Source organism: Tachypleus tridentatus, chromosome 2 (genome assembly GCF_004210375.1).
Source record: "Tachypleus tridentatus isolate NWPU-2018 chromosome 2, ASM421037v1, whole genome shotgun sequence".
Classification (NCBI taxonomy): Eukaryota; Metazoa; Arthropoda; class Merostomata; order Xiphosura; family Limulidae; genus Tachypleus; species Tachypleus tridentatus.
The window spans coordinates 74,809,299-74,831,569 of NC_134826.1; the positions used below are offsets into that span (position 1 = coordinate 74,809,299).

Sequence of the window (22,271 nt, forward strand, 5' to 3'; positions counted from 1 at the left end):
ACGAATAATGCCATCTAGCACAAGCTAACTAAACTGTAAAATGGCGCACTACTAGTAAGAGGATTTTGTTGTTGTTACCGTTAATCAGTATCTGTAATCCAAAAGTCGTAAATCGGGTGTTGTAACACTTGTCATGTTTAAATATATTTTTGAGTAATTCGTGGTTAGAAATTGTGTGAGCCACAGTTGCGAATTTGTTTTTGTCATTTTTTTTTTTTTTAATAAAATTAATATTTACTTGAGTGCAACAGGTGATTGAACTTCGGCTCAAATTTTGAATGTGAATTTATACATGACAGTGTAACTTGTAAGTGTAATGTTTGTCAATTAAACTTGTTACGGGAGTAGGACTATCAATTATATTTTAACACTAAAGAAATGAGTCTGATTAATGGATTCGTTCACCAACAGCTATTCTATTATTTCTAATCCTATTCTATAATCAAGTTATTTCAAATATATAGTTTGAATAACCTATTCACGTAACTATCTAAATTAAAGCCAAATGTAAGTTGCACATTTGGGATTTTTATTTAGTTAATATAAATTGTGCAACATTTTTGAACCAAAGTTCATCAGTTTAAATGCATAAAGTTCATAAATATACATTGTAAAGTATAATGCATAAATGTAATTTATCATCTGTAATTAGTAATATCTAAATTTCTTTTCCACCTTATTCTGTTAAAGCCAAATGTAAGTTGCACATTTGGGATTTTTATTTAGTTAATATAAATTGTGCAACATTTTTGAACCAAAGTTCATCAGTTTAAATGCATAAAGTTCATAAATATACATTGTAAAGTATAATGCATAAATGTAATTTATTATCTGTAATTAGTAATATCTAAATTTCTTTTCCACCTTATTCTGTTATTGTTTGGCTAATTAAAATGATAATGTGAAAAATACAGCCTCACTGGTGTATACTGATATCCTTGCTTCTTAATCAAAACTATCTATAGGTAATTATAAAGATATGGACAATGTGGCACCTAAATATTTTTAGTCTTTTTATTTTTTAGTACTTTTTTAGGACATCTTGAGAGTTTGTTTCAAAGTCAAAGTTTAATTATGTCAGGAAAATTACTTCAAAAGAATCTTTGTTTTCAAGTGACAATCTAATAAGGTAGTTTGGTAATTACAGCTTGTATTTTTCAAGATGAGATATTACACAATGTTACAAAAAATTTAGCACTTTGTTGTAAAAAAACTAGCCTCATTAGAAAGAAATGGTTTTATTTCAATAAAACAACTGTCAAATACATTTTTCATTTGAATACAAGAGACTAAAAATTTTCAAGAAATGATGGGAAAATTCAAAAGATGTATGAAAAAACAAGTTTATCTGAACACAAAACAAAAGTATGATTATTCAATTCATGTAAAGAAAAACTTAGAGTAATTTCACATGATTGAAATATCTGTTCAAAAAACTTTTTGAAAAATTTTCAACATCAGAGAAACTGGTGGTTACCTTCATTTGATTACTGAATTCAAGTCTTATAATTTTTTCACAAAGTATACAACTTATTCTTTATCAAAACCATGCCACATATTTGCAAAACTGTATTTATGAATAGGAATGCAACATCAAAAGTTATTTGTTTTAAAGAAAGAGTCGGTGATCATGGAAGTGAAATCGAGTTATCATAGCAGATGAAGGTTTTTCAGCTTGTATTGGAAATCATACAAGAACAAGCCACAGGAGTTCTTGATTTAAAAAAAGTTAATGTGCATTACAATAAAACTTGATTAAATTAACTTCAAAATCAGTTCTACAATTTAAACTTAAAACTAAAATTTCTGAAAAAACCAACAGCAAAAAGAACAAACTTGAATCATACAAATTATAACTTAGTTATTTGTACCTACATGTTTGCTACTGATTAACATTTAACCAAGAAACAAGATCATGCCTAGGTTAAGTTAAAGATTAGTAGATAGCCATCATGTGTGTTTAATTTCTCTTTTTATTTTGTGTTTTTGTGGTGAATATGTCAAGTGCCAATGAAGCTTTTTGTTTTAATTCTAACTGTTGTTTGGATTACTGAATTTTTGGAACATTTAATGATATGGCTGAATAAATTGTGTCAAAGTTATTTTTATAATAACATTCACAGTGAAATAATCTAAAGAACAAAGTTTGTAATTAATTTCATATTGTATACTTTTTCTTTAGCTTAATTTTAAATTGTAAAAGTAACTAGTATGAAATAGTATGACCATAGCATGGGTCAAGTCTATTTTAAGTAGAGAGTATGTAGGCACTCTTTGTGTATACTGGTATGGTAGAATGTATGTTATAGATAGGCCTATTATGTTTTCCTGCAGAATATCAATGTTACTTTTTTAGAAAATTGTTTCCATGCAACATTATTTATTTTGTTCACTAAAGATGCATAATGTTCTGTCATATATTTAGTAAATTGTGTTTGCTACTTTCTGTAGATGCATTGTTTGAAGCTTGACATCTAAGGCCTACTGAAACCAATATGCCTGAGCCAGACAGTCAGTTCAGTTTAGTATTAGAAGTTGGTGAGAAAGACATTCATGTTAAAAGTAACTCACAAGCAACTGTATAGTTGCAGGAACCAAAAACAACACAAGTGCTAATTAGTTATGATTAGATCAATGATTTGGATGGGTGGAGCACTGTTAGGGTATGGTAGGTTTGTGGGGTTGTTAAGGAAATTCAGATGTCAAAATCGAAGAAGTACAAGATGTATACATATATATGTTGACACTGAAAAAGTGACCCATAATCCATTATTTTATGCATAAAAAGGAAAAGTAGTTCTGTTGAAATTATAGTAATATATATAGGCTTAACCAAGTCAGACAGTTTAAATGCTATAAAGGCTGTGTAAACATACAGTTTTACAAGTAAAGAAATTTTACCGAGTTAACAAAATAGACAACTTTATTAGTCTGTAGCTTTTGATGTAATATAACAAGTAAAACTTGTAGTTATTTGCCTGTACTTTGTGATTTGTATTATATGCAACCTGCACATACACATTGAGTAACTTGTTTCATGTAAACTTAAAGTGACTAGCTCAATATTTGTGTTTTTATTTAATGAAACCTCTGCTTATGCATAGGGTAATTTACTTTATCTTTTATAATCAAGGTATATCCTTACAATGAATAGCAAGAAACATAGTAGCATTTATTAAATAGTGTATCTGTTTCAGCTTAAAATAATGGATTGTGAATAGAATTTTGGAAAACAGAAATGTCCGGGCTAGAAGAAGTTGGTATTCCTGGTAAAGAGTATCTTCGAGAAGCTCTGACTAACTGCTCCGATCCTCAGCGTGCTATAGAAGAATTTCAGGTGGAGAATGGAATTTTATTACCTTCCCTGCGACCAATGCTTCCTCTATTAGATTTACATGGAGTGAGGCGATTAGAGTTTCACCTTTCAGTCCTGGAAGAATTGAAAGAGAAACTTTTACAACAGATAGACAATTTAGGGAAACAAGAAGGCCGAGAAAAGGAAAAAAAACTTAAAGAGTTGCTACAGAAGAGTTTTCCTGTGATCAAGGCAATTTCATAGTTTCTAATCTTAATATTATACAATTCAGTAGCATAATTTTTGCTCATTCATCAACAGTATATTCTAGAAATTTACATTTCACAGTTTTAACAAAAATGTAACTAGGTTTATTGTGTTTTTAATAGAGATGGGAATATCATAATGCATTGAAAAAGCAGTTTTACTGTAGAGTCTATTTTAATTTGGTTTCATGTTGCAGTAAAGATTATGTAGAATGCTAAGCCTAAATTTATAAAAACATATCTTCCAATAAAAATTAAAGAACTAAAACTAATACAGGTCTAAAAGTTTGTTATATTTTGTAGATGTTACCTATTTCATGCATTTATTGTGTAATATATTGCCTTCATATATGTTTTAATAATAAGCTGGAGGATCTGTAGATAAGTGTGGTATATATCCACTACTATATTAGATGTGCTGGAATTTTTAGTGTTTGGCTGTTCAGTTGTAATTAATTATTTTGTTTAGCCATTTAGAAATGGACTAAGAGAAAAAATGGAATTTCTTTCAACAAGATGTAACATTCTGGGACAACGTGGGACTTGTTGGTCTGTCTCAGCTGTTCTATCTTCTGAACTCAAAATAATTTTTTCAAAATATTGAAGCCAGCCCTTATCATTCATATAATTATAAAATTTTTCTTAAACTTTAATTATTATGATATATAATTCATTTATTTCCTGAATGAACTTAAAAAAAATTATTGTAAATCCTGTAGGGATTATACTTATGTCTTCTCTTGTGTCATCTCACTGCATTTTAACACTTCAAACTTCCTAGAAAAGTTTTGTCAATATATTCTGTATTGCTGTATACCTATATATATATAATGTTTGTGAACATATCATAAAATTTTTTTCACAGATGATTTAGACTATGTTTCCATGAAGGAAAAGTATAGAAGCACTAAATCTTCTGTACTGAAGAGTTGGTGGACATAAATGTTTATGATAGTTTTTTTAACACATGTTAAGGTCAGCTGGTATCAAAATGGTTAGTATTATGACTATACAAACCAGCTTTAAAGACAAATTCTGGAAATGCTGGCATTCTCTTTCTTATTCAGTACTTTCAAAGCTTTAAGTCCATAACCAACCTTTTCTAACTTTCATATAATCAGTTTAAGTTATGACTTTTCTTTCATAACTTAAACATTTTTTTTGTTTTCTTTAACTTAGTGCATAATTTACTTGATGTGATATTTAATAAATAAAAATAAACTTTTTTTGTGGAATGTATTCCTTCAGGTTCCAACACTTCGTCCAGTGGTTATGTGTATTCTTAAGAACTTGGATAGAGTAGAAGACAAATACTTGAAGCAGCTTGTAGCAGACAAAGAGTTGTATGAAGCTTGTGATATTCAGGTTAGTCTCATTGAATAAGGCCCCAGTTTTAGTCTTAGTTTCACACAACCAACTTCTCAGAAATATTAAGGAAAGTAACCATGTTTAATATTGGTTTTTGTTTGTCAACCAAATCTGATAAAGAGTTTCCTGCATTTACTTTCTTAATTTCCTCATATTTCAGATTAGCTAAGCCTTCAAGTAACATTTGTCATGTAAATTACTTGTTTAGAAATTCTTATTATCTCTGTACCACTAAAACCTATTACCTTTCGTGCAGAAATTTCTATCATCAAAATCATTTATATTTAACCATGTTTAAGTTATTTCCATTATACCAAAATCTTCTCTTCCAGCCAGTGTCCTAAAGTCATTTATTTTATTTCTTATATACCTAGCAATGTAGTAGTAACAATTAAGCTTATTCTGATAACAACTTTTATACTTGTTTCTTACACTAAACTTTCTTCTACATCTCAGTTTTAACTTAGTTTATCCTTTCCCTCACCACTATCAAGTCCTAGTTTAACATTTTTATTACAGCTGAGTTAGTAGCCTTTGCAAACATGCCAGATCCTTTCCTACTTAAATGTAAACCATCCATTCCAGAAAGTTCCCTCCTCTCACTTAACTGATCCCACCTCTCCAACCAGTTATCCTGCTTTTCCTCAAATATTAATTTCAGACTTCCATTTACCCCTGATGACCCACTTATAACTTCATTACCATATTTACTTCTAATTGGTATCCCAGACAAAATTAAGTTATGGCCTTTTACTTGAAGTGTCTTTATCAACTCCTCATACTTGTTAAATAGCTCCTCTGATCTACATTCCCCACATCATTAGCTTCTACATGCACCAGAAGAACTGCATCTCTGCTAGCCCCCTTTATTACATCTCATTCTCTGTCACCACCTGACTAACATATTCTAATTCTTATCTCCATATGTACCACAGTCTATTCTGCTAACATGCCTTGTCAAGGAATCATCTATAACTTTGACTTCCTTATCATCCATGTCTTTCTCTGAACCTTTTGTTTTTCTTCTCTCCAGTAGTTCTGCATCTGCAGAAGCCAGAAGATGAAATTTATTGCTGAACAGAATAGGCTCATCAGGATTAAAATTAATGTATTTTACTTTGTAACTTTCTGAATGTCATTGTTAGGATGTGTATAACTTCCTAAATGCCATTGTAAGGATGTGTATAACTTCCTGAATGTCATTGTTAGGATGTGTATAACATCCTGAATGCCATTGTTACGATGTGTATAATTTCCTGAATGTCATTGTTAGGATGTATAACTTCCTGAATGTCATTGTTAGGATGTGTATAACTTCCTGAATGTCATTGTTAGGATGTGTATAACATCCTGAATGCCATTGTTAGGATGTTGTATAACTTCCTGAATGTCACTGTTAGGATGTGTATTTATTGAATTTAAAAGCTTAAGCTCTTCCTGAAATCCTGCTGCCATTTCCAAAAGTCTACACTTATTTTTATCTCTTGGCTCTACTTTGATGAGGATAGCCTCTAACCTACAAACACCACATAAATATTGCATATCTTCATTAGTAGCTTTCTTAAAAATATATGCCAATCCCAAGTTCCCAAATAAAACCCACTTATTACACCCATTACTACTAACAAACTGTGAGCATTTAACTCCTACAGTTGACTTAATATTGTATTTATATTCATAGCCTGAAAATAAATACTCAATACCAAATGCCAGTAGCTTGTTGTAAAAACTGTTACTTTAAGCCTAACATTTAATAAACAATTATGTGTTCAAAATTTCATCTCCACAGTTAATTCTTGGCAGTATACTTAACACAATTAATTTATGGCATTTATCTTTAAATGCTTTTATGTACCACTTGAACTTATTAATCAGCTCACTTTATGTACTCTTTCCTATATCATTAACCCCTATGTGCACAGCAAACTGTATCCTTATTAATCAGCTCACTTTATGTACTCTTTCCTATATCATTAACCCCTTTGTGCACAGCAAACTGTATCCTTGCCAGTCCTCTTCATTATATCTCTTGCTCTGTCAGTTATGTCTTCCACCTGTGCCCCAGTTTAGGATAATCTAGATTTTTTTCTCCCTATTTACCACAGATTATTCTACCTACATGCTGTGTTAAGGAATCACTTATAACTATAACCTCTTTAAGTTCATAATCTTTATTCTTTATTGCTTTTTGCTCTCTCTCCCTCCAACATATGCCAAAGGCTGAAATCTGTTGTTCACTAGAATATGATCTTTACAATTAAGTTCACTACTTTTAACCCTACTATTACTCTTTCTAACTTCCTGAATGTCAGTGTTAATCTTTGCTGATTAAAAAGTAAGCTCTTATTGAAGTCTTGCTGTCATTTCCCAAAGTTTATACTTCTCCTTATCTATTTCGTCAACTTTAGTTATAATAGGCTTCAAGATTTCCTCCAACCAACAAACTACATATAAATTGAACATCCTCACTATATGTTTCTTTAAAAGTGCATGGTAGTTTACAGTTTCTCAGTAATACCCATTCATTGCACCTATTATACCTAACTGCAAGTTGAATTATACCCACAATACCTTGGATCATCCCATCGATCCATCCAGGATCAGGGCCAACCTTGTGTTATGGCTTGACTACTTTGAGGGTTCCTATTCCTCTGCTTCATCTCAAGTTTCATTTGTTCACAGGTGCTTCCTTGGTAGGTTGGATTAGAGAACTTTCCTTGATTTCAAGAAATTTTGAGTCAGTGGTCAGTCAGAGATGCTGGAACTTCTGTCAGTTTATCAAGATCTATGTCAGTTCCTGCTTGTGTTAGGGATGGTTTTTATGGTTCATTCTGTTGCTCATTATGGTGCTGTTCTATCAAATACTTTCCTTTATCCCACTTTTGGAAACCTTTCTCTTCCCTGGTTATTTTCATCCTTTCATCTGGTCTGTCCACTATATTATTTAGTTCTACTAAACTTGGATCTCAATGTTATCCTTCATGCCCTGTCCATTTCTCCCTTTGAACTCGCTGTACCATCTTTCCCTTAAGACCTATTCTCCCCTCTCCCTCCTTACATGCAGTCATCATTGTTCAAGTATTTATACCATTAATGTTTCATGCATCTTTTATTATTATTTGTATGTTGTCCTCTACATGGATTGGACTTTCCTTTGCAGGACATCGGCTGCAGGGGAAGGTTGGTTAGCCTTTTCTCTTATTTTCTTTTCCTCCATATCCCACCTTCAGATCTGGATGGACTACTTTGTCCTGTTCATTCCCTGCAATGTCATATGACTTGGGCTGATTCATTTTTTGGTTCTTGTTTCTGTCTGTCTGTTTCATGGAACTTCTTTGTTCTCTGTGATCTATTGCTCACTGGTTGTATTTGCTAATTTGTATGAGTGGCGTGTTCTAATGTGTCTGTGGATGCTCACCACCTTCATAATGTTTCTTTGCACAACATTCATCTTCTAACTATGTTTTTAACTGCTCAAAACCAACGTCCTTCAGAGGAAATTGTTCAGGCTGGTACGTGGACAACTCCCAGTATGTTTGTTGCACATGATCTGCACAACTTAGCATGTCTTCTTCAGATGGGTATTATCTTCTTCCTGTGGCATTTTTATGCACTTTTGTTTGTTTTTGACTAATGTAAGTTATCATATATATTAATTTTTATCTTGTTTCATGAATAGAGTTTGTAAACTAAGTCAAACTTCATAGCTCTTGTATACCCTCTTAGTGAGAATAGGGGCTGTAGTTGTTATACTTGTTAATTATCTATTAACATAATATTCTAGACCCAAGATGTTCCCCCCTGGATGTTTTTGCTTGGACTAACTGCACTTGCTGATTACAAAATAACTTCCTTATGCACTGTGCTTCCACTGGATGTTTTCTGCCCAGATGAACCACACTTGACCTACTCAGTAATGCGTAATGATGCTTCTCTTGAATATTTTTGCCTAGGCAGACTGCAGTTGGTCTAACATTATGTATCCAAGGCTCTTTCTATGAATGTTTTTGTTTTTTTGTGTATTGTTTTAATGTAGAAGACCTCTCTTGTTGCTCACAATATTCAAAACAGGGTTTTTCCACTGAATGTTTTGCCCAGTTGGACAGCAGTTGATATGGTCGGGTGTGCTCCAACACTCTACCCTTGGGATGTATTTATTTGGGCCCATTGTCAGTTACACACTAAACATTATAATTTTGTTAATGCAGTGCTGTTTCTTGTCATAGTTATACAGCATTTCTCCATTGAATGATGCTGTACATCTCTGTATTGAGGCTGTGGTGCCTGTCTGTTATATTCTGCCCTATACTTATTACTGTGTTTGTTACTGGGCAAAAAGCATTCCTGTTCCAGAAGTAGTGCCATACCCCTCCAGTGTGCCTTTTTTCTTTTTATGGTACACTTGTTCTTTAAAGCAATTGATTGAATACTGTTGCACCTTCTCTGGTCCTTCCACTTTTGCAGCATGGAATTTTAGCTTTGGGTGAGAAGAATGAATACCATTTTGGAAGTTAATATCTATTACACTAAAAACATATTTCTGAAAGCTATTTATTACTTTCTACCCTTCCTCCTCTCTGATATGCCAGTTTTTTATCTTGTACCTGCCAGTTCTTAAAAGTGAGGACTGTGCTAGAATAGTATACACAGCTGGCTGTGAAAGTACAGATGGCACAGTATGATTGGTGGAGAGTAGTTACATGTTCTGAAATGTCATGAAAATGAAGGGGTACAAAAGACTAGTGCACTGTTAGCTAATATTTTTTTTTTTAGCAATGCTTAAAGGACAAACCGGGATTGAGATAGCTTTGAGTGAAAGGAGGTATATATCTGTTGGAAGTACTTTTTCTGTGTAAAAGAATGTTAACTTTAAAGTGTAATGATTCTGATCACTTGAGACTATTGCTTGCAAGATAACAAATAATTACACCTATCCTTGACAGGAATAAGCATCATATACTTTTTCCAGAACCTGTAACTTTATCACCAGATAAATTATATATAAACACTAGGAATAAAAGCTGGCAATTACTACCTGGTCCTAATATTTGGGTTAAGTGTTTAATCATGAGATATTTGTTAACTTCAAATAAAGTAAACAAACTGTCAACTGCTGCTTGTAGGTTATGTTTTTGGTCCATAATGCAATAAAGTGATATACATACAGAACAGTAATGAACTATCCATTCTCTAAGAATGAAGTAATCTAGTTTTTGTTATTATGGAAATGGAGAGGTGAAAGGTAATTGCCTGTTACAAAGTTATATGAACATTAAACAATATGGATAATATTCATGAAATATTAATATAATTATCACCTTACTCATACTGAAAACCCATATTGCAGGGAAATTAGAGTAAAGATGTTGGTGTCAACAACACTGTAGCAATGCACCAGTAGGAACTGTTTAGTATATTGTTTCTGAAGTTTTAATATCTTAGCAAAGAAATGAGTAAGTGAAGGCATCAGAGTGATGTTTTACCAGTGTACCTTGCTTCTTAAATACTATGAAAATGTGTCTTAAGCATTAATATTTCATAATTTTAACATTAGCTTTACAGGCTACTAATCTTTCTTGTGGCAGCTGGGTTGTGTCTCTTATTGAGAGTTGTTATTGCCACTAAATATGAAAACCTCTGGTTCAGGACAAAGAGTTAAGGAAACAATGATTCCATATGCACTGAAATTTTTAAAAAATGTGTATCTGTAACATTCCAGTAATAAAGCTCTTCACTGAAGATTTCAAGTTATACACATGGTGATGGAACATTTAAGTAGCTCACTTTAACCCTATATTTACTATTTCCACTTAGAGAGGTTGTTTTATTGAACAGTTGAGGAATGATGTAAAGATGTGAATTATTTTAATGATAATGATTCATTTAATATAAAGAGTTAACAGAAAATATTTAGCTTTTTTGAAAGTACTTACTGAATGAACATTCACCTATACTGACAGCACTTGAAATTTGAAAAGTACCAGTCTTTGAGGACTGTACAGCTAATTTGTTTGCTTTGTTTCTTTTTTGTTTTTAATTTTAGTGCTAGACTTAGCTATTCAGATAAGGCCCTTGTGTCACTAGCCCCAGGGCGAGATTCATACTTGTGTTTGTAGTGTATGTGAAATTTTTTAAAACATTTTGGTGTTTGTGCCTAGTGAGCACAGTGCTTTAAGTGAAAGATCTAATATTTTCTGGAATATGAACAAACTGAGGCAGGTACACAATAGGAAAGAGTATCTAAAAACATTTCTCCGTAACTTACAAAATGCTCTATTGATTGATTCCAGTATGTTACATGTTACAGAAGTGTTGATAATATTACAGAGAAAATAAAATGTATTAAAAACTTGTTATATAGAAGACATTGTACTGGTGTATGTTCACAGAATTTGTGAAATTAGTTATGCATACTGTGCTGAAAAAGTTACTAATATATTTATTACACAAGTTTCTCTAAATAAGTAAATGTTTTTAAATAATTACATGCCAATAAGAAGGACTTAGCTTCGTGGATTATCAGATTGTGAGCAACATGAATGTTATGATTAAATATATTTAATTTAAAATAGTGAAATTCCGTTATTTCACTATAGTTATTCAACAGTTGGTAAATTTCTCTGTAAAGATGGTGAAACACGTGTAACCATAAAAAGCACATCACAGGATTTATTTTCCAGGTTAAGCGACAGATCTGGAGAGAAAATCAAGCTTTGTTTGGTGACAAAGTGTCTCCGCTCCTTAGTCAGTACATTAAGGAAAAAGAGGAGTTACTTTTCAACCACAGTGATCCCAACACTACCTTTTTCCAGCCATCACCTAAGCAACGAAGACAGGGCGAGGTGATTCAGAAACTTCTAAATATGATTGGCCACCATGTTCAGTTGTATGATATGGTCCTTCAGTTTTTACGAACCTTGTTTCTTCGTAGTAAAAATGTACACTACTGTACACTTCGAGCAGAGCTTCTGATGTCACTTCATGATTTAGAGGTATGTACAATTTCTGTATTAAAGTTATGATGAGCTTTTAAACTGTAAATGTATTAGAAGTCAAGGTTTCCAGAGTTTTCCTATTTTTTCCCATTAGATTCAGGAAATAACTTCTGTTGATCCTTGTCATAAATTCACTTGGTGCCTGGATGCTTGTATTAGAGAGAAAAATGTTGATATTAAAAGATCTAGGGAACTACAAGGATTTTTAGACACTGTGAAGAGAGGGCAAGAACAAGTTATAGGGTGAGGGTGTTTCCTTTGTCATTTGTTTTTAATGTGTAAGATAATGATAATATTTGTAACCTTTCTAGTATGAACTAGAAACTTAAATATCAGTTTATAAACATGTTTCATCTGATGTCTGATGTTTAAAAACATACTGAGACATCAACTTTGTAATTTTGTAGAAAACTAAACTACTCCACAGTTTGTTAAATTATGTGGTGACACTGAAAGCACCTTTTTATGTTTTGAGATAATGGATGAGTATGTTTATCATTTGTAAAAAAAAATATTGTTATACAGAATAAAATGTATGACCTTGTATTGATGAACTGACCAAAATAAAGGACTTTCTTTGTATTATTACTGAGATTAAAGTTCTATTCATCAAGTATATTTCCTCCTTGCTTTTAAATACAATGCCTTAGAGTATGATTCAGTTATAATTTACCAACTAAATAACTTAAAGTCTCTGATGTGATATTTCCTGTGTGTTCTATATGTTAGTGACAAGAATGAATATTTCATATTTTGTATTTCACTGCACATTTATGATTTTTCTATAGTTAGTCTTAGAATAGAGAATATATTAAATAAAATAAGTTTGATCAAAAAAAATTTTGATATTCATCTAAGAGATAACGAAATATGAAAACAATAAGATAAAAAAATGATAGTTTAATTCTTAGCCCAAAAATTATCTTTTACTAAGACTAACTCAGTGAAATAAAGATAGATCTGTAGTAGAAATACTTCATTACAAAAATTACTTTTTTAACAATAGATATGTTTACTAAAGGATTCCTGAAGGCTTTTTAAGATATATCTATCAAATTCAGTTAGTGTAGCCTAGCATTTCCAATGTTTGTCACATTTATCATTTTCTTTGTTATAGAACTACTCTAGAAGTAAAAAGTGTAAACAAATAAACAGATAATAAAATTAAGAAAACAAAACAGAAACTTAACAATTTATAAAATAAAATAAAAAAGTGACCCTTAACAAAACAAGCTATTAATGCAACAAAAACTTTATTGTATAGTCAAATCTGTCATCATAAACTTTTCTTTTACTCACAGATTAATTTATATTTGCCCAGTAGAAAGACAGTTCATTATCCCAATGTTATTGGGTTTGCACCTTCTTAATAACTAGCAGTGTTTAATACTAAATAAAATGTTATTTCTTTCTTTACCTGTCACAATTAACAGTTTTATATGGTAGAAAATATTATTTTTTCTTTAATTTTGTTCATTATCTATTTTAATTAAACAGTAAATAATAAATTTTCTGTTGTAGTATGTTTCATGTTTTTTGATTATCTTAGCAAGTTTTAGTCACCATGTATATTTTCCTTGGTCAACTGAGTATGATATTGATGTTTTAAGTCATTTTAACATATTTCTTCTTAGCGACCTTGCTATGACTCTTTGTGACCCTTATGCTGTGAATTTCTTGGCAACTTCTGCCATGAAAATATTGCATCATCTTGTCAACAATGAAACTTTGCCAAGGGTTAGTCATTTCTTACAAGTAACAAAGGTCATATTATATGTGTATCTATATAAAAGCGACAATAGTCATAGTGTGTAAGTATTTATATAGTACATAAACATGTTAATATACGAGTGAAAATGGTCATAGTATATATGTTTTCCCCCAATAAAGAAATATCCACCTTTTAAAAGGTCTCAAGTTATAGATTTTGTATTTTTTGTCTTTATGTATATTATAAATTATACATGTTAATATTATTAAGTGTAGTGTGACACACAGCATTTGTAGCTTACACTTAGTCAGGTACATAATTTATATTCGGTTACAATAAATGCCATCTTGTGAATTTCGCTGCAACTCTGAAAGGTGTACCAAGACATCCTCAACTTTTGTTGAACTTTGTTACATCCTAGGTAATGATGTGTTCATGTTACACGTAATTTGTGTTTTAATGCTGTTATAAAATATACCAGAATATCAAAATGTTGATCTTTTCAGTATATTTAAGATAAATTTGTTATTAATTCATCATAAACTTTATATTTGTGAGGCATTACACACGATGCTGTGTAGATGTAGTATATCAAAATGTCACTTTAAGGTAATAATGTCAAACAGAATCATTAAAGTTTATACTTGCTTTTAACATGTTGAGTTTGAGGTGTCTATCAATGGTATTCTTTATTATGAAATACGCAGTACTATGCAAATGTGTTAGGACAAAATCAAAAATTAGATTTCAGGCTACTTTCAAAGAACAATGTAATATAAATTACAGGTGTGAAACATCAGCATTTTATAAATCTTCATATTTAATACAACAGAAACTCAGTGGAACAGCATGAGTTCGAAAACTGTTAATATTTTGGGTGTCCACTTTTGTTATAATAACAACAGGCTGGCTTTCAGGCACTGTTACAACATAATTACTCAAAGAGTCCTTTGGAGTTTACTCTAAATGTATCTAATACATTCCAGTAATGTTTCTTTGGAAGTAACTTTTGATTTATGTTTTTGTTTCATCAGATCCCAGATCTGCTCAATTGGGTTGAGACTAGGGATCTGTGATGGCCTTTTCATCATTTAAATGACTTCAGTCGCTTCTTTCTTAACTGAGTAATCTCTACACAGGTTGGACAAGTGTTTGGGGTTATTATCGTTCAGGACCTCCCAGAGAAGTTTCTGTACTTTCAGTTTACCCCCTCTGAGATCTAAACATCCATCCACATGTTTGCTGTTAGTGGTGACTCATGAAGGAGAAGAGAGGATCATTGTGGTTGAGGGATCCAACCCTAACACACCATTTTGGCCTTGAATTCCTGGGGATAGGTGGCCATGGGGTGCCCCCCCACCACACACACACAAGGGTCAGTTGGCTGGTTCACTTGGGCTTAGGTGAACCAAGTACCAGTGTTGGACGTTCTCAGCAGGTGTTGTGGGCATTGTGTCTGATGCTGGTGTTTGGGTATAGTGCTCATGAAACCTTAGCATTGCTGCAATGTCCTTATTTAGCATTATAGTGTGTCCCCTCATAGGGCTCCATGGTGGGTGGATCAGTGGGCACTGAAATGTATTGTCTTTATTATATATACCCCCATTCAAGAAAAAAAAAATTAAAAACACAGATTATTGGAAAATGACCATGCATGGATGACTATTATGCAGTAACTGTCACAATCGGATTCTGTACCTCGATTTATAATTATACATTTCTTATCCAAGTTAGTTTTGGGCAGATGTCTCCTTTTTTTTATTCAAAAGGGATTAGAGTGGCTTGCTGGCTCTTCCAAATCAGTAAAGATGTTATGCTCTGGAGACATTTTGGTGGAAACATCTTCACCACAAAATACCAAATTCTCCTTGAGATCGAAGGCCATTGGAGATATACCTATCTAAGTATGATGCTTGGTGCCATCCTATTGTTCTCCCTTTTTCTAAGCCTGGGAAGGATCCCAAGATTCCCTCAAACTTCCATCCAGTTGCTTTGACAAGCTCTCTCATTAAGATCTCAGAGGGCATGGTCAAGTCTCATACTGTTTGGTTCTTTGAATCAGGTGACCTTCTCTTGCACACCCAGTATGGGTTCCAATAACAGGGCTTCACTTTGGACCACCTAATTCGGCTTGAAATGTCAATCAGAGAAGCCTTTCTCAGCCAACAACATCTTATTTCTGTATTTTTTGACTCATATGGGTTGCATGGCCATTTGCCTCTTCTTATTAAACATTGTTTAACAAACCTGGTGATTCCAAGTCTGTGTGGGTTTGACACTTTTCTGTTCTTTTCTGCAGGAATGAGGAATCCCTTAGGGCTGCGTCTTGAGTGTCATACTTTTCGTTATAAAAATTAATGCCATCACTGGACATCTCCCCCCTACAATTGCAAACGGTCTCTATGTTGACAACTTCCACATCTCATGTTAATTGTTGAGCATGAGGTTTACTGAATGACAGCTACAGATTGCCCTCAGTTGTTTACTGAAGAGGATCACAGCAGACAGTTTTACCTTTTCTCACCCTAGAACTGTTTGCATGCACTTTTGCCACCAACATGGTATTCATCCTGATCTTGAGCTGTCTCAGAGAAGTTGTGCTTCCTGCAGTCCCTGAGTGACTGGTGACAGGTCATCAACTTTTCTCACATGAATTGTTTTCTCCAGCCTCTTCAGTTTACAATGGAGTCATTTCTTTCCCTTTCAATGACTCTTTTCACCCAGACTGTTTGATGTAGCAGATGGTCCTACCTTCATTTTCCAATTGCTGAGTGTTCAAGACGTTATTATTATTTCATGTACAAAAATTGTAAAAGTAGAGTTTTGTACTCTACCATTTGGCCTTACATCTGCTCCATATGTTTTTTTCAGAGTATTCAAAGCTTTTTATGCCATGTACCCTCCCTCTGCATTCACAGTAAGAATAACATGGACAACAGAGCTGGATACTCAAACTCTGTTATCAGAAGCTGTAAGGACTTGGTTTCTTATCAAAAAGTAGAAAACTGTTTTTATTTCCACACATTACCTTATCCATTTAGGGATGTTTTTTAATTCTAAACTAAGCTGGAACCAATCTTCTCCTTTACTCCTTCAGACCATGGAACAAGTGGTTCTTCAAATATAGTTGTTTCCTTCTCCACCAGCATGCACAATTCTTTCTGTTTTGGAGATGTGAGCAGCCTTTGAATCATTCATTCCTTTAGGTTGATCCCACATTAGAACTCTTCAGTGATCATTACAAAACCAATGGAACATATCATAAATGCTGTGAATTATCTAGTAAGACTGTTGGATTCCATTTTTTTGGATATTAGCTAGTGGTGGAATAGGAGTCACACCATAGTTGGTGTCCCTCTACCATCTCTACAGCCAGAGATAAATATTTTCACAAATGCTTCTCTTCAGGACTGAGATTCCAGTATATAAAGTATAGAATTCAAGAGACTGTGGACAGTAGAGGAAGCTTCTCTTCACATTGGCCTCTTAGAATTTTTAGCAATTTAACAAGCTATGACTTGACTCTGGTTTTAGAATTGTTCCAAGGAAAGGGGTAATGCTTCATTTGGACATTTCAGCAGTAGTCTCATACATTTCATAGCAGGGTGCTCTCACTTCAGATTTCTGTGTTTTTAAACAGTAAGTTTTCTTGTGGCATACAAATGCAAGATTGTTATTCTTGCTTGTCATGTAATGAATCTAGAGACATCACAGATCAGTGTTGTCACCACACACTAGAATGGTCAGCTCCTGTTTTTTCTGCTCTCCAGTACGTTACCCTTTCAGCTGGGTGTGGATGGGTCTTCATCATTATACTTTCTTTCTGATTCTACTCTCCAAGTTTATGGCACTGTGTTGGGGTTTTACATATGTGTGTGGGCTGAGGATTCTTCTATAGTAGGTGTCTCTGGCTTGTTAGTGATAAATTCAAACAGTAAGCAGAAAGAACTTAATCCACTTTTTTTAAACAATATATTCAAAACAAGTCAAATGTATTTGAAAAAAGTCTTTAAATTATAAGATATCACACTTTTATCTAAAACTAAATAACTCTCTTTTTCTTGTCAAAAGTTCACAGAGTCTGATTCAGTTACCTTAGAATCCATTTAACAAGATAAACTATTTTTCTCTACTCTTATCACAATGGTGTCAGTGAAACATTTTCTTATGCTACGTCATACGTTACTGCACTTATATCCTGTAATTTTCTCCTTTTCATCAAAGTCAACACAAACAGGTTCAATTTCTTTAGAACACCCTTTGACAAGATATTGTTCTCCTTATCTCTATTAAACTGTGAAACTCACTTTAAAATATCACTTGTAACAAAATAAACTACATGATAATACTTGCACTAAACATTATTGTATATCCAACATGCTGATTCACTCCGTGTTCGGCCCGACATGGCCAAATTGTTAAGCCGCTAAACTTGTAATCTGAGGGTTGTGGATTTGAATCCTCATTACACCAAATGTGCTTGCCCTTTCAGCTGTGGGGGTTTCATACTGTAATGGTCAATCTCACTATTAGTTGGTAAAAGAGTAACCCAAGAGTTAACAGTGAGTGGTAATGACTAGCTGCCTTCCCTCTACTCTTACACTACTAAATTAGGAATGGTTAGTGCAGTTAGCCTTTGTGTAGTTTTGCATAAAATTCAAGAACAAACAAATAAATATCCATGTCCTATATAGTTCTTGTGGTGGCACCATATTGGCCCTAGTTTTCACTCCTCCAGTAGCTTCAGAAGTATCAACCATTTCCCCTTTCTCTGCCCATTTCTCTTACGTCAACTTTGGTCAGACATTTTTTACCCAACAGCCACCATTCTTCAAGTTCATATTTGGCTTTTATGTGGTCCATTACGTAACACCAGAGATTGATGTCTCAAGTGACATCCTTATCAACACATTCCATTCAACACTCTTACTTGGAAGTTTATCATAGGAAGTGGTCTCTCAAGTATAGGTTTAACCCATTGCACCCCACTGTACCACATGACATTCAGTTTTGGACATGGTTGTCTAAAATATATTTGGCACCTTCATCTGTTGTTTTGTTCAAGGCTGGCTAATCAGCTACTTATTCTTTTTCTAAGAGGATAAAAGTTTTTGATTGCTGGTTTTTGTTCTTACTTTCAAAATAATTTCTGACTATCTGTCCTTGTCGCCCTTTTCATGTTCCTAATTTGAATATCATAGTGGTTCTCCATGCATTATTGCAGCCATTTTTGAACATTTTGGGTCATTTTACTTAAAGCTTTCTTTCCAATTAATCTTTCTTCCATTTGTTATGTGGCATGCCATGAAGCATTTCAAATGTTAACTTCACTGGTTATTTATGTAATTCTTCATGCAGAATGTCACATCTATGTGGCAGTGGTTGAACTTTGTTTTTTTCTACATTCTCCTCATAATTCTGAGGTCAAAAGATGTTGCTCTGTCCTGTCATTCAATCTGAGGATTTGGGATTTTGGTTTATGATCTCAAGCAGATAGAGAGTGCAAGATTAAAATATCTAAAGGTGAAATAGTGGGGTTTGTAGACTGGAACAAGTGAGTTAAAACTCATACCAATGCTTAGATGGGCAAAGAAAAGAATTTTTCATCAGTTAAAGTATGAGTATGGAAAAATTTAAACTTTTATCAGCATAGTGGTCTTTTAAGTTCCATTTACAGTTTCTTGACTTTGTATTTTGTGTTTAACAAAAAGGATAACAGCTTAATTATTCATTGTTTTAGGACAACCAAGTTCTACTCTTATTATTGCGAATGTTGGCTCTAAGTCTCCAAGCCTGGGGAATGATAAGTACTCAACAATTCAAGGAGCCAAAGCTGGTAAGTTGTTGGTAAATTAACATTGGACCTACTTTTTCATCGTAGTTGTTCCATATTCTAAACTGAAACTATTAATAAATAAACAAAAACTTAAAGCCAGCTCTTATGATTAATATACTTATCAAACATTCTCTTAAACTGACCTAAGTGTAATACCTTCAAAACATTCAATGACAACTCATTCCAAAGGCCAATCACTGTTTTAGCTGAATATGACTCATATGCTGCCAAAATTTGTATTTGTGTCCCCTAGTCCTACTATCTTTACACTTAAGCATGAAAAATGATACATCAACATTATCAATTCCCTTTACAATCTTAAGCACCTCAATCAGATCCCCACAACTTTTCTTTTTTCAAGAGGAAACAGTTTGAGAGGTATTAGCCTCTCCTCATTTCAGGTACCGTTCTAGTAACCCTTTTCTGAAATGTTTCCAACAATTCAATGTCTTTCCTCGGGTAAGGAACCCAAGACTGAACATAATATTCCAGATGTAATTTAGCCAGTGAATACAACAACGTTATGACTTCTGTAGACTTATATTCAATATTTCTATAGATACAACCATGCAAAAACAAAATGCTCAAATGGCTTTATATACTGATCAACTATTACATCAAGATCTCTTTCTTTCATGACACTGTTAATGTTATTCTCATCCATATTATACTTATAATTCAAATTATGATAACCAACATGCATTATCTTATATTTATTATAATTAAAACCAATCTGCCATTTATTAAACCCAACTCACTAAATGATCCAAATCTTTCTGTAAATCAACAGTATCCCCTTTACAACCAGCAACACCTAAGACCTTAATATCATCTGTAAATTTAAGTAATTTATTGTCCATTCTTTCGTGTATATCACTGATGTAAATCAAAAAGAGCAATGGTAAGACTGATCCCTGAGGTCAACCACTTGTGATATTAATCCAGTTTGACCGAACTCTATTTATTACAATCCTTTGCTTTCTTCCATCCAGTCACTCTTCTATCTAATTTTTACTAGCCTTTTATAAGACACCTTGTCAAATGTTTTCTGAAAATCAAGATACACCAATTCTACACTTTGTGTATCTCAAGACAACTGGTATGGGTATTAAAACTTTTATTAAAATAAAATAGAGAATGATGATTCAACCTTTTTAGGTCATCTTCAAGTTAACATAAGACAGTGGGTTTCTCATCATCACAAAATCTACACTTTTACTCTAATTTATGGAATTACAACACTAAAATCAGGGTTTAGATCACTCTCGGTGGGCTCAGCAGATAGCACGATGTAGTTTCGTTATAAGAAAAACACACAAAGCATCTGTTATCAGACTTTCCACAAATTAAGTAAGTCTATAGTTACTGGGACAATTTTTAAAAGATGAGTTTCATTTGCTAACTCCAATTCTTCTGGTAGCTGCCCTCTATTCAAGGACTGACAAAAAATAATGGGAAGTAGCTTAAATATCTAATATTTAATTTTTTTCAAAACCTTACCTTTGGGGAAATATTACCTGGCTTAGGAACCTTAATGTTTTTTATCTTCTCAAGTTTTTTTTAATTGGCTCAGAAAAAATGCTGTTGTCTTATTTCCATCTATCAGCTATTCAAGGTGCTGAATGTTCCTTAAATTTTTCTTAATGAAATAAATGTTAATAACCCTACTATTTCATAATCATCAGATACTAGCCTTCCTATCGAGTTTTGTACTATCGTTATGTTCTTGTATTCTTGTTGTGAGTTTTCTTCCTGTTTCTTCAATGTATGTATAGTTGCAGGAATACGGAATCACCTAGATGTTGTTTTTGAGATTCTCTTTGGTAGGTCGCTCTTAGTTTTTTTACCAGAATGGACCTTAAGATATTGTAGGATTTCCATCGGACTTCTGTGTTGAAAATTTTTGGCTTTGCATTTCAGTTTTTCATTGAAATGTTGCAGGTATGGTTGGTAAATGGTGGTAGCAGTGGTGACTTTCTGTTGTGATCTTCAAGGAGTTTTTGATGAAAGAGGAGGTGTAACAATTTTGTTTAAAACTCTCTATGATCTTTTTGTGTTCTGCTTTGATGGATGTCTTATCACAAATGTTTTCTACTCTCTTGTTTAGACATTGGATTATACCACGTTTTATCGAGGTTGTATGATAGGACAGGAAGTGTAGGCATCTGTCTATGTGGGTGGGTTTTCTGTGCACAGTTGTGGTGATTTGTCTTACTCGTTTGCTGTTTTGTTCCTCTATTTCCATAGGGAAGTGGATTCTTTTGTCTACAGAATTGAGATGTTCTAAGAAGGCTGGTAAGTTTTCATGACCATGGAACCAAATAACGGAGGTGTCGTCGACATAACGTCTGTAGAAACTTGATTTTATAGATGTGGATGAAAGGGCTCTTTCTTCAAAGTCTTCCATGAAAATGTCTGCTAGGATTGGAGAGAGTGGTGATCCCATGGCTAGACCATCTGTTTGTTCATTGATTTTCTCATAATATTGGAAATAGGTTGATTGTAGGCAAATGGTTGTTAGTTCCCTTATGGCATCTATTTTCATATCTGTTCTGTGTGGTAGAGAGTTGTCATTCAGCAGTTGTTGTCTGGTGATGTGAAGGGTTTCTGTGGTTGGAACATTAGCAAATAGGCCGGTGACATCAAAACTGACCATGATATCCTGGGATTTGATGTGAAAACGAAAATCGGAAAACTTTTGAAACGTTGTCCTCTACACTTGTGTCTCCACAACAGACAGTTGCTGTCCATTCTACAAAGTTTCATCATGAATACTCTGCCTAAACAATCTATCAAATAA

At 33.2% G+C, this 22,271-nt stretch overlaps 1 protein-coding gene across 5 annotated transcripts in view; it reads left to right on the forward strand.

The window, feature by feature from the left end:
• NELF-B (negative elongation factor B) overlaps positions 1–22,271 on the forward strand; it is a 41,406-nt gene continuing 19,135 nt past the window's right edge. The window contains exons 1-8 of one of the 5 annotated variants that reach the window (XM_076488583.1): positions 61–307; positions 2,452–2,668; positions 3,198–3,547; positions 4,810–4,926; positions 11,610–11,921; positions 12,019–12,167; positions 13,559–13,661; positions 19,376–19,471. In XM_076488583.1, the coding sequence (XP_076344698.1) occupies positions 3,239–3,547; positions 4,810–4,926; positions 11,610–11,921; positions 12,019–12,167; positions 13,559–13,661; positions 19,376–19,471 (1,086 nt within the window). In that variant the 5' untranslated portion in view covers positions 61–307; positions 2,452–2,668; positions 3,198–3,238. Of the gene's footprint in view, positions 308–2,451; positions 2,669–3,197; positions 3,548–4,809; positions 4,927–11,609; positions 11,922–12,018; positions 12,168–13,558; positions 13,662–19,375; positions 19,472–22,271 lie in introns of all 5 variants that reach the window. The other 4 variants (XM_076488584.1, XM_076488585.1, XM_076488582.1 and 1 more) reach the window with 4 other exon arrangements.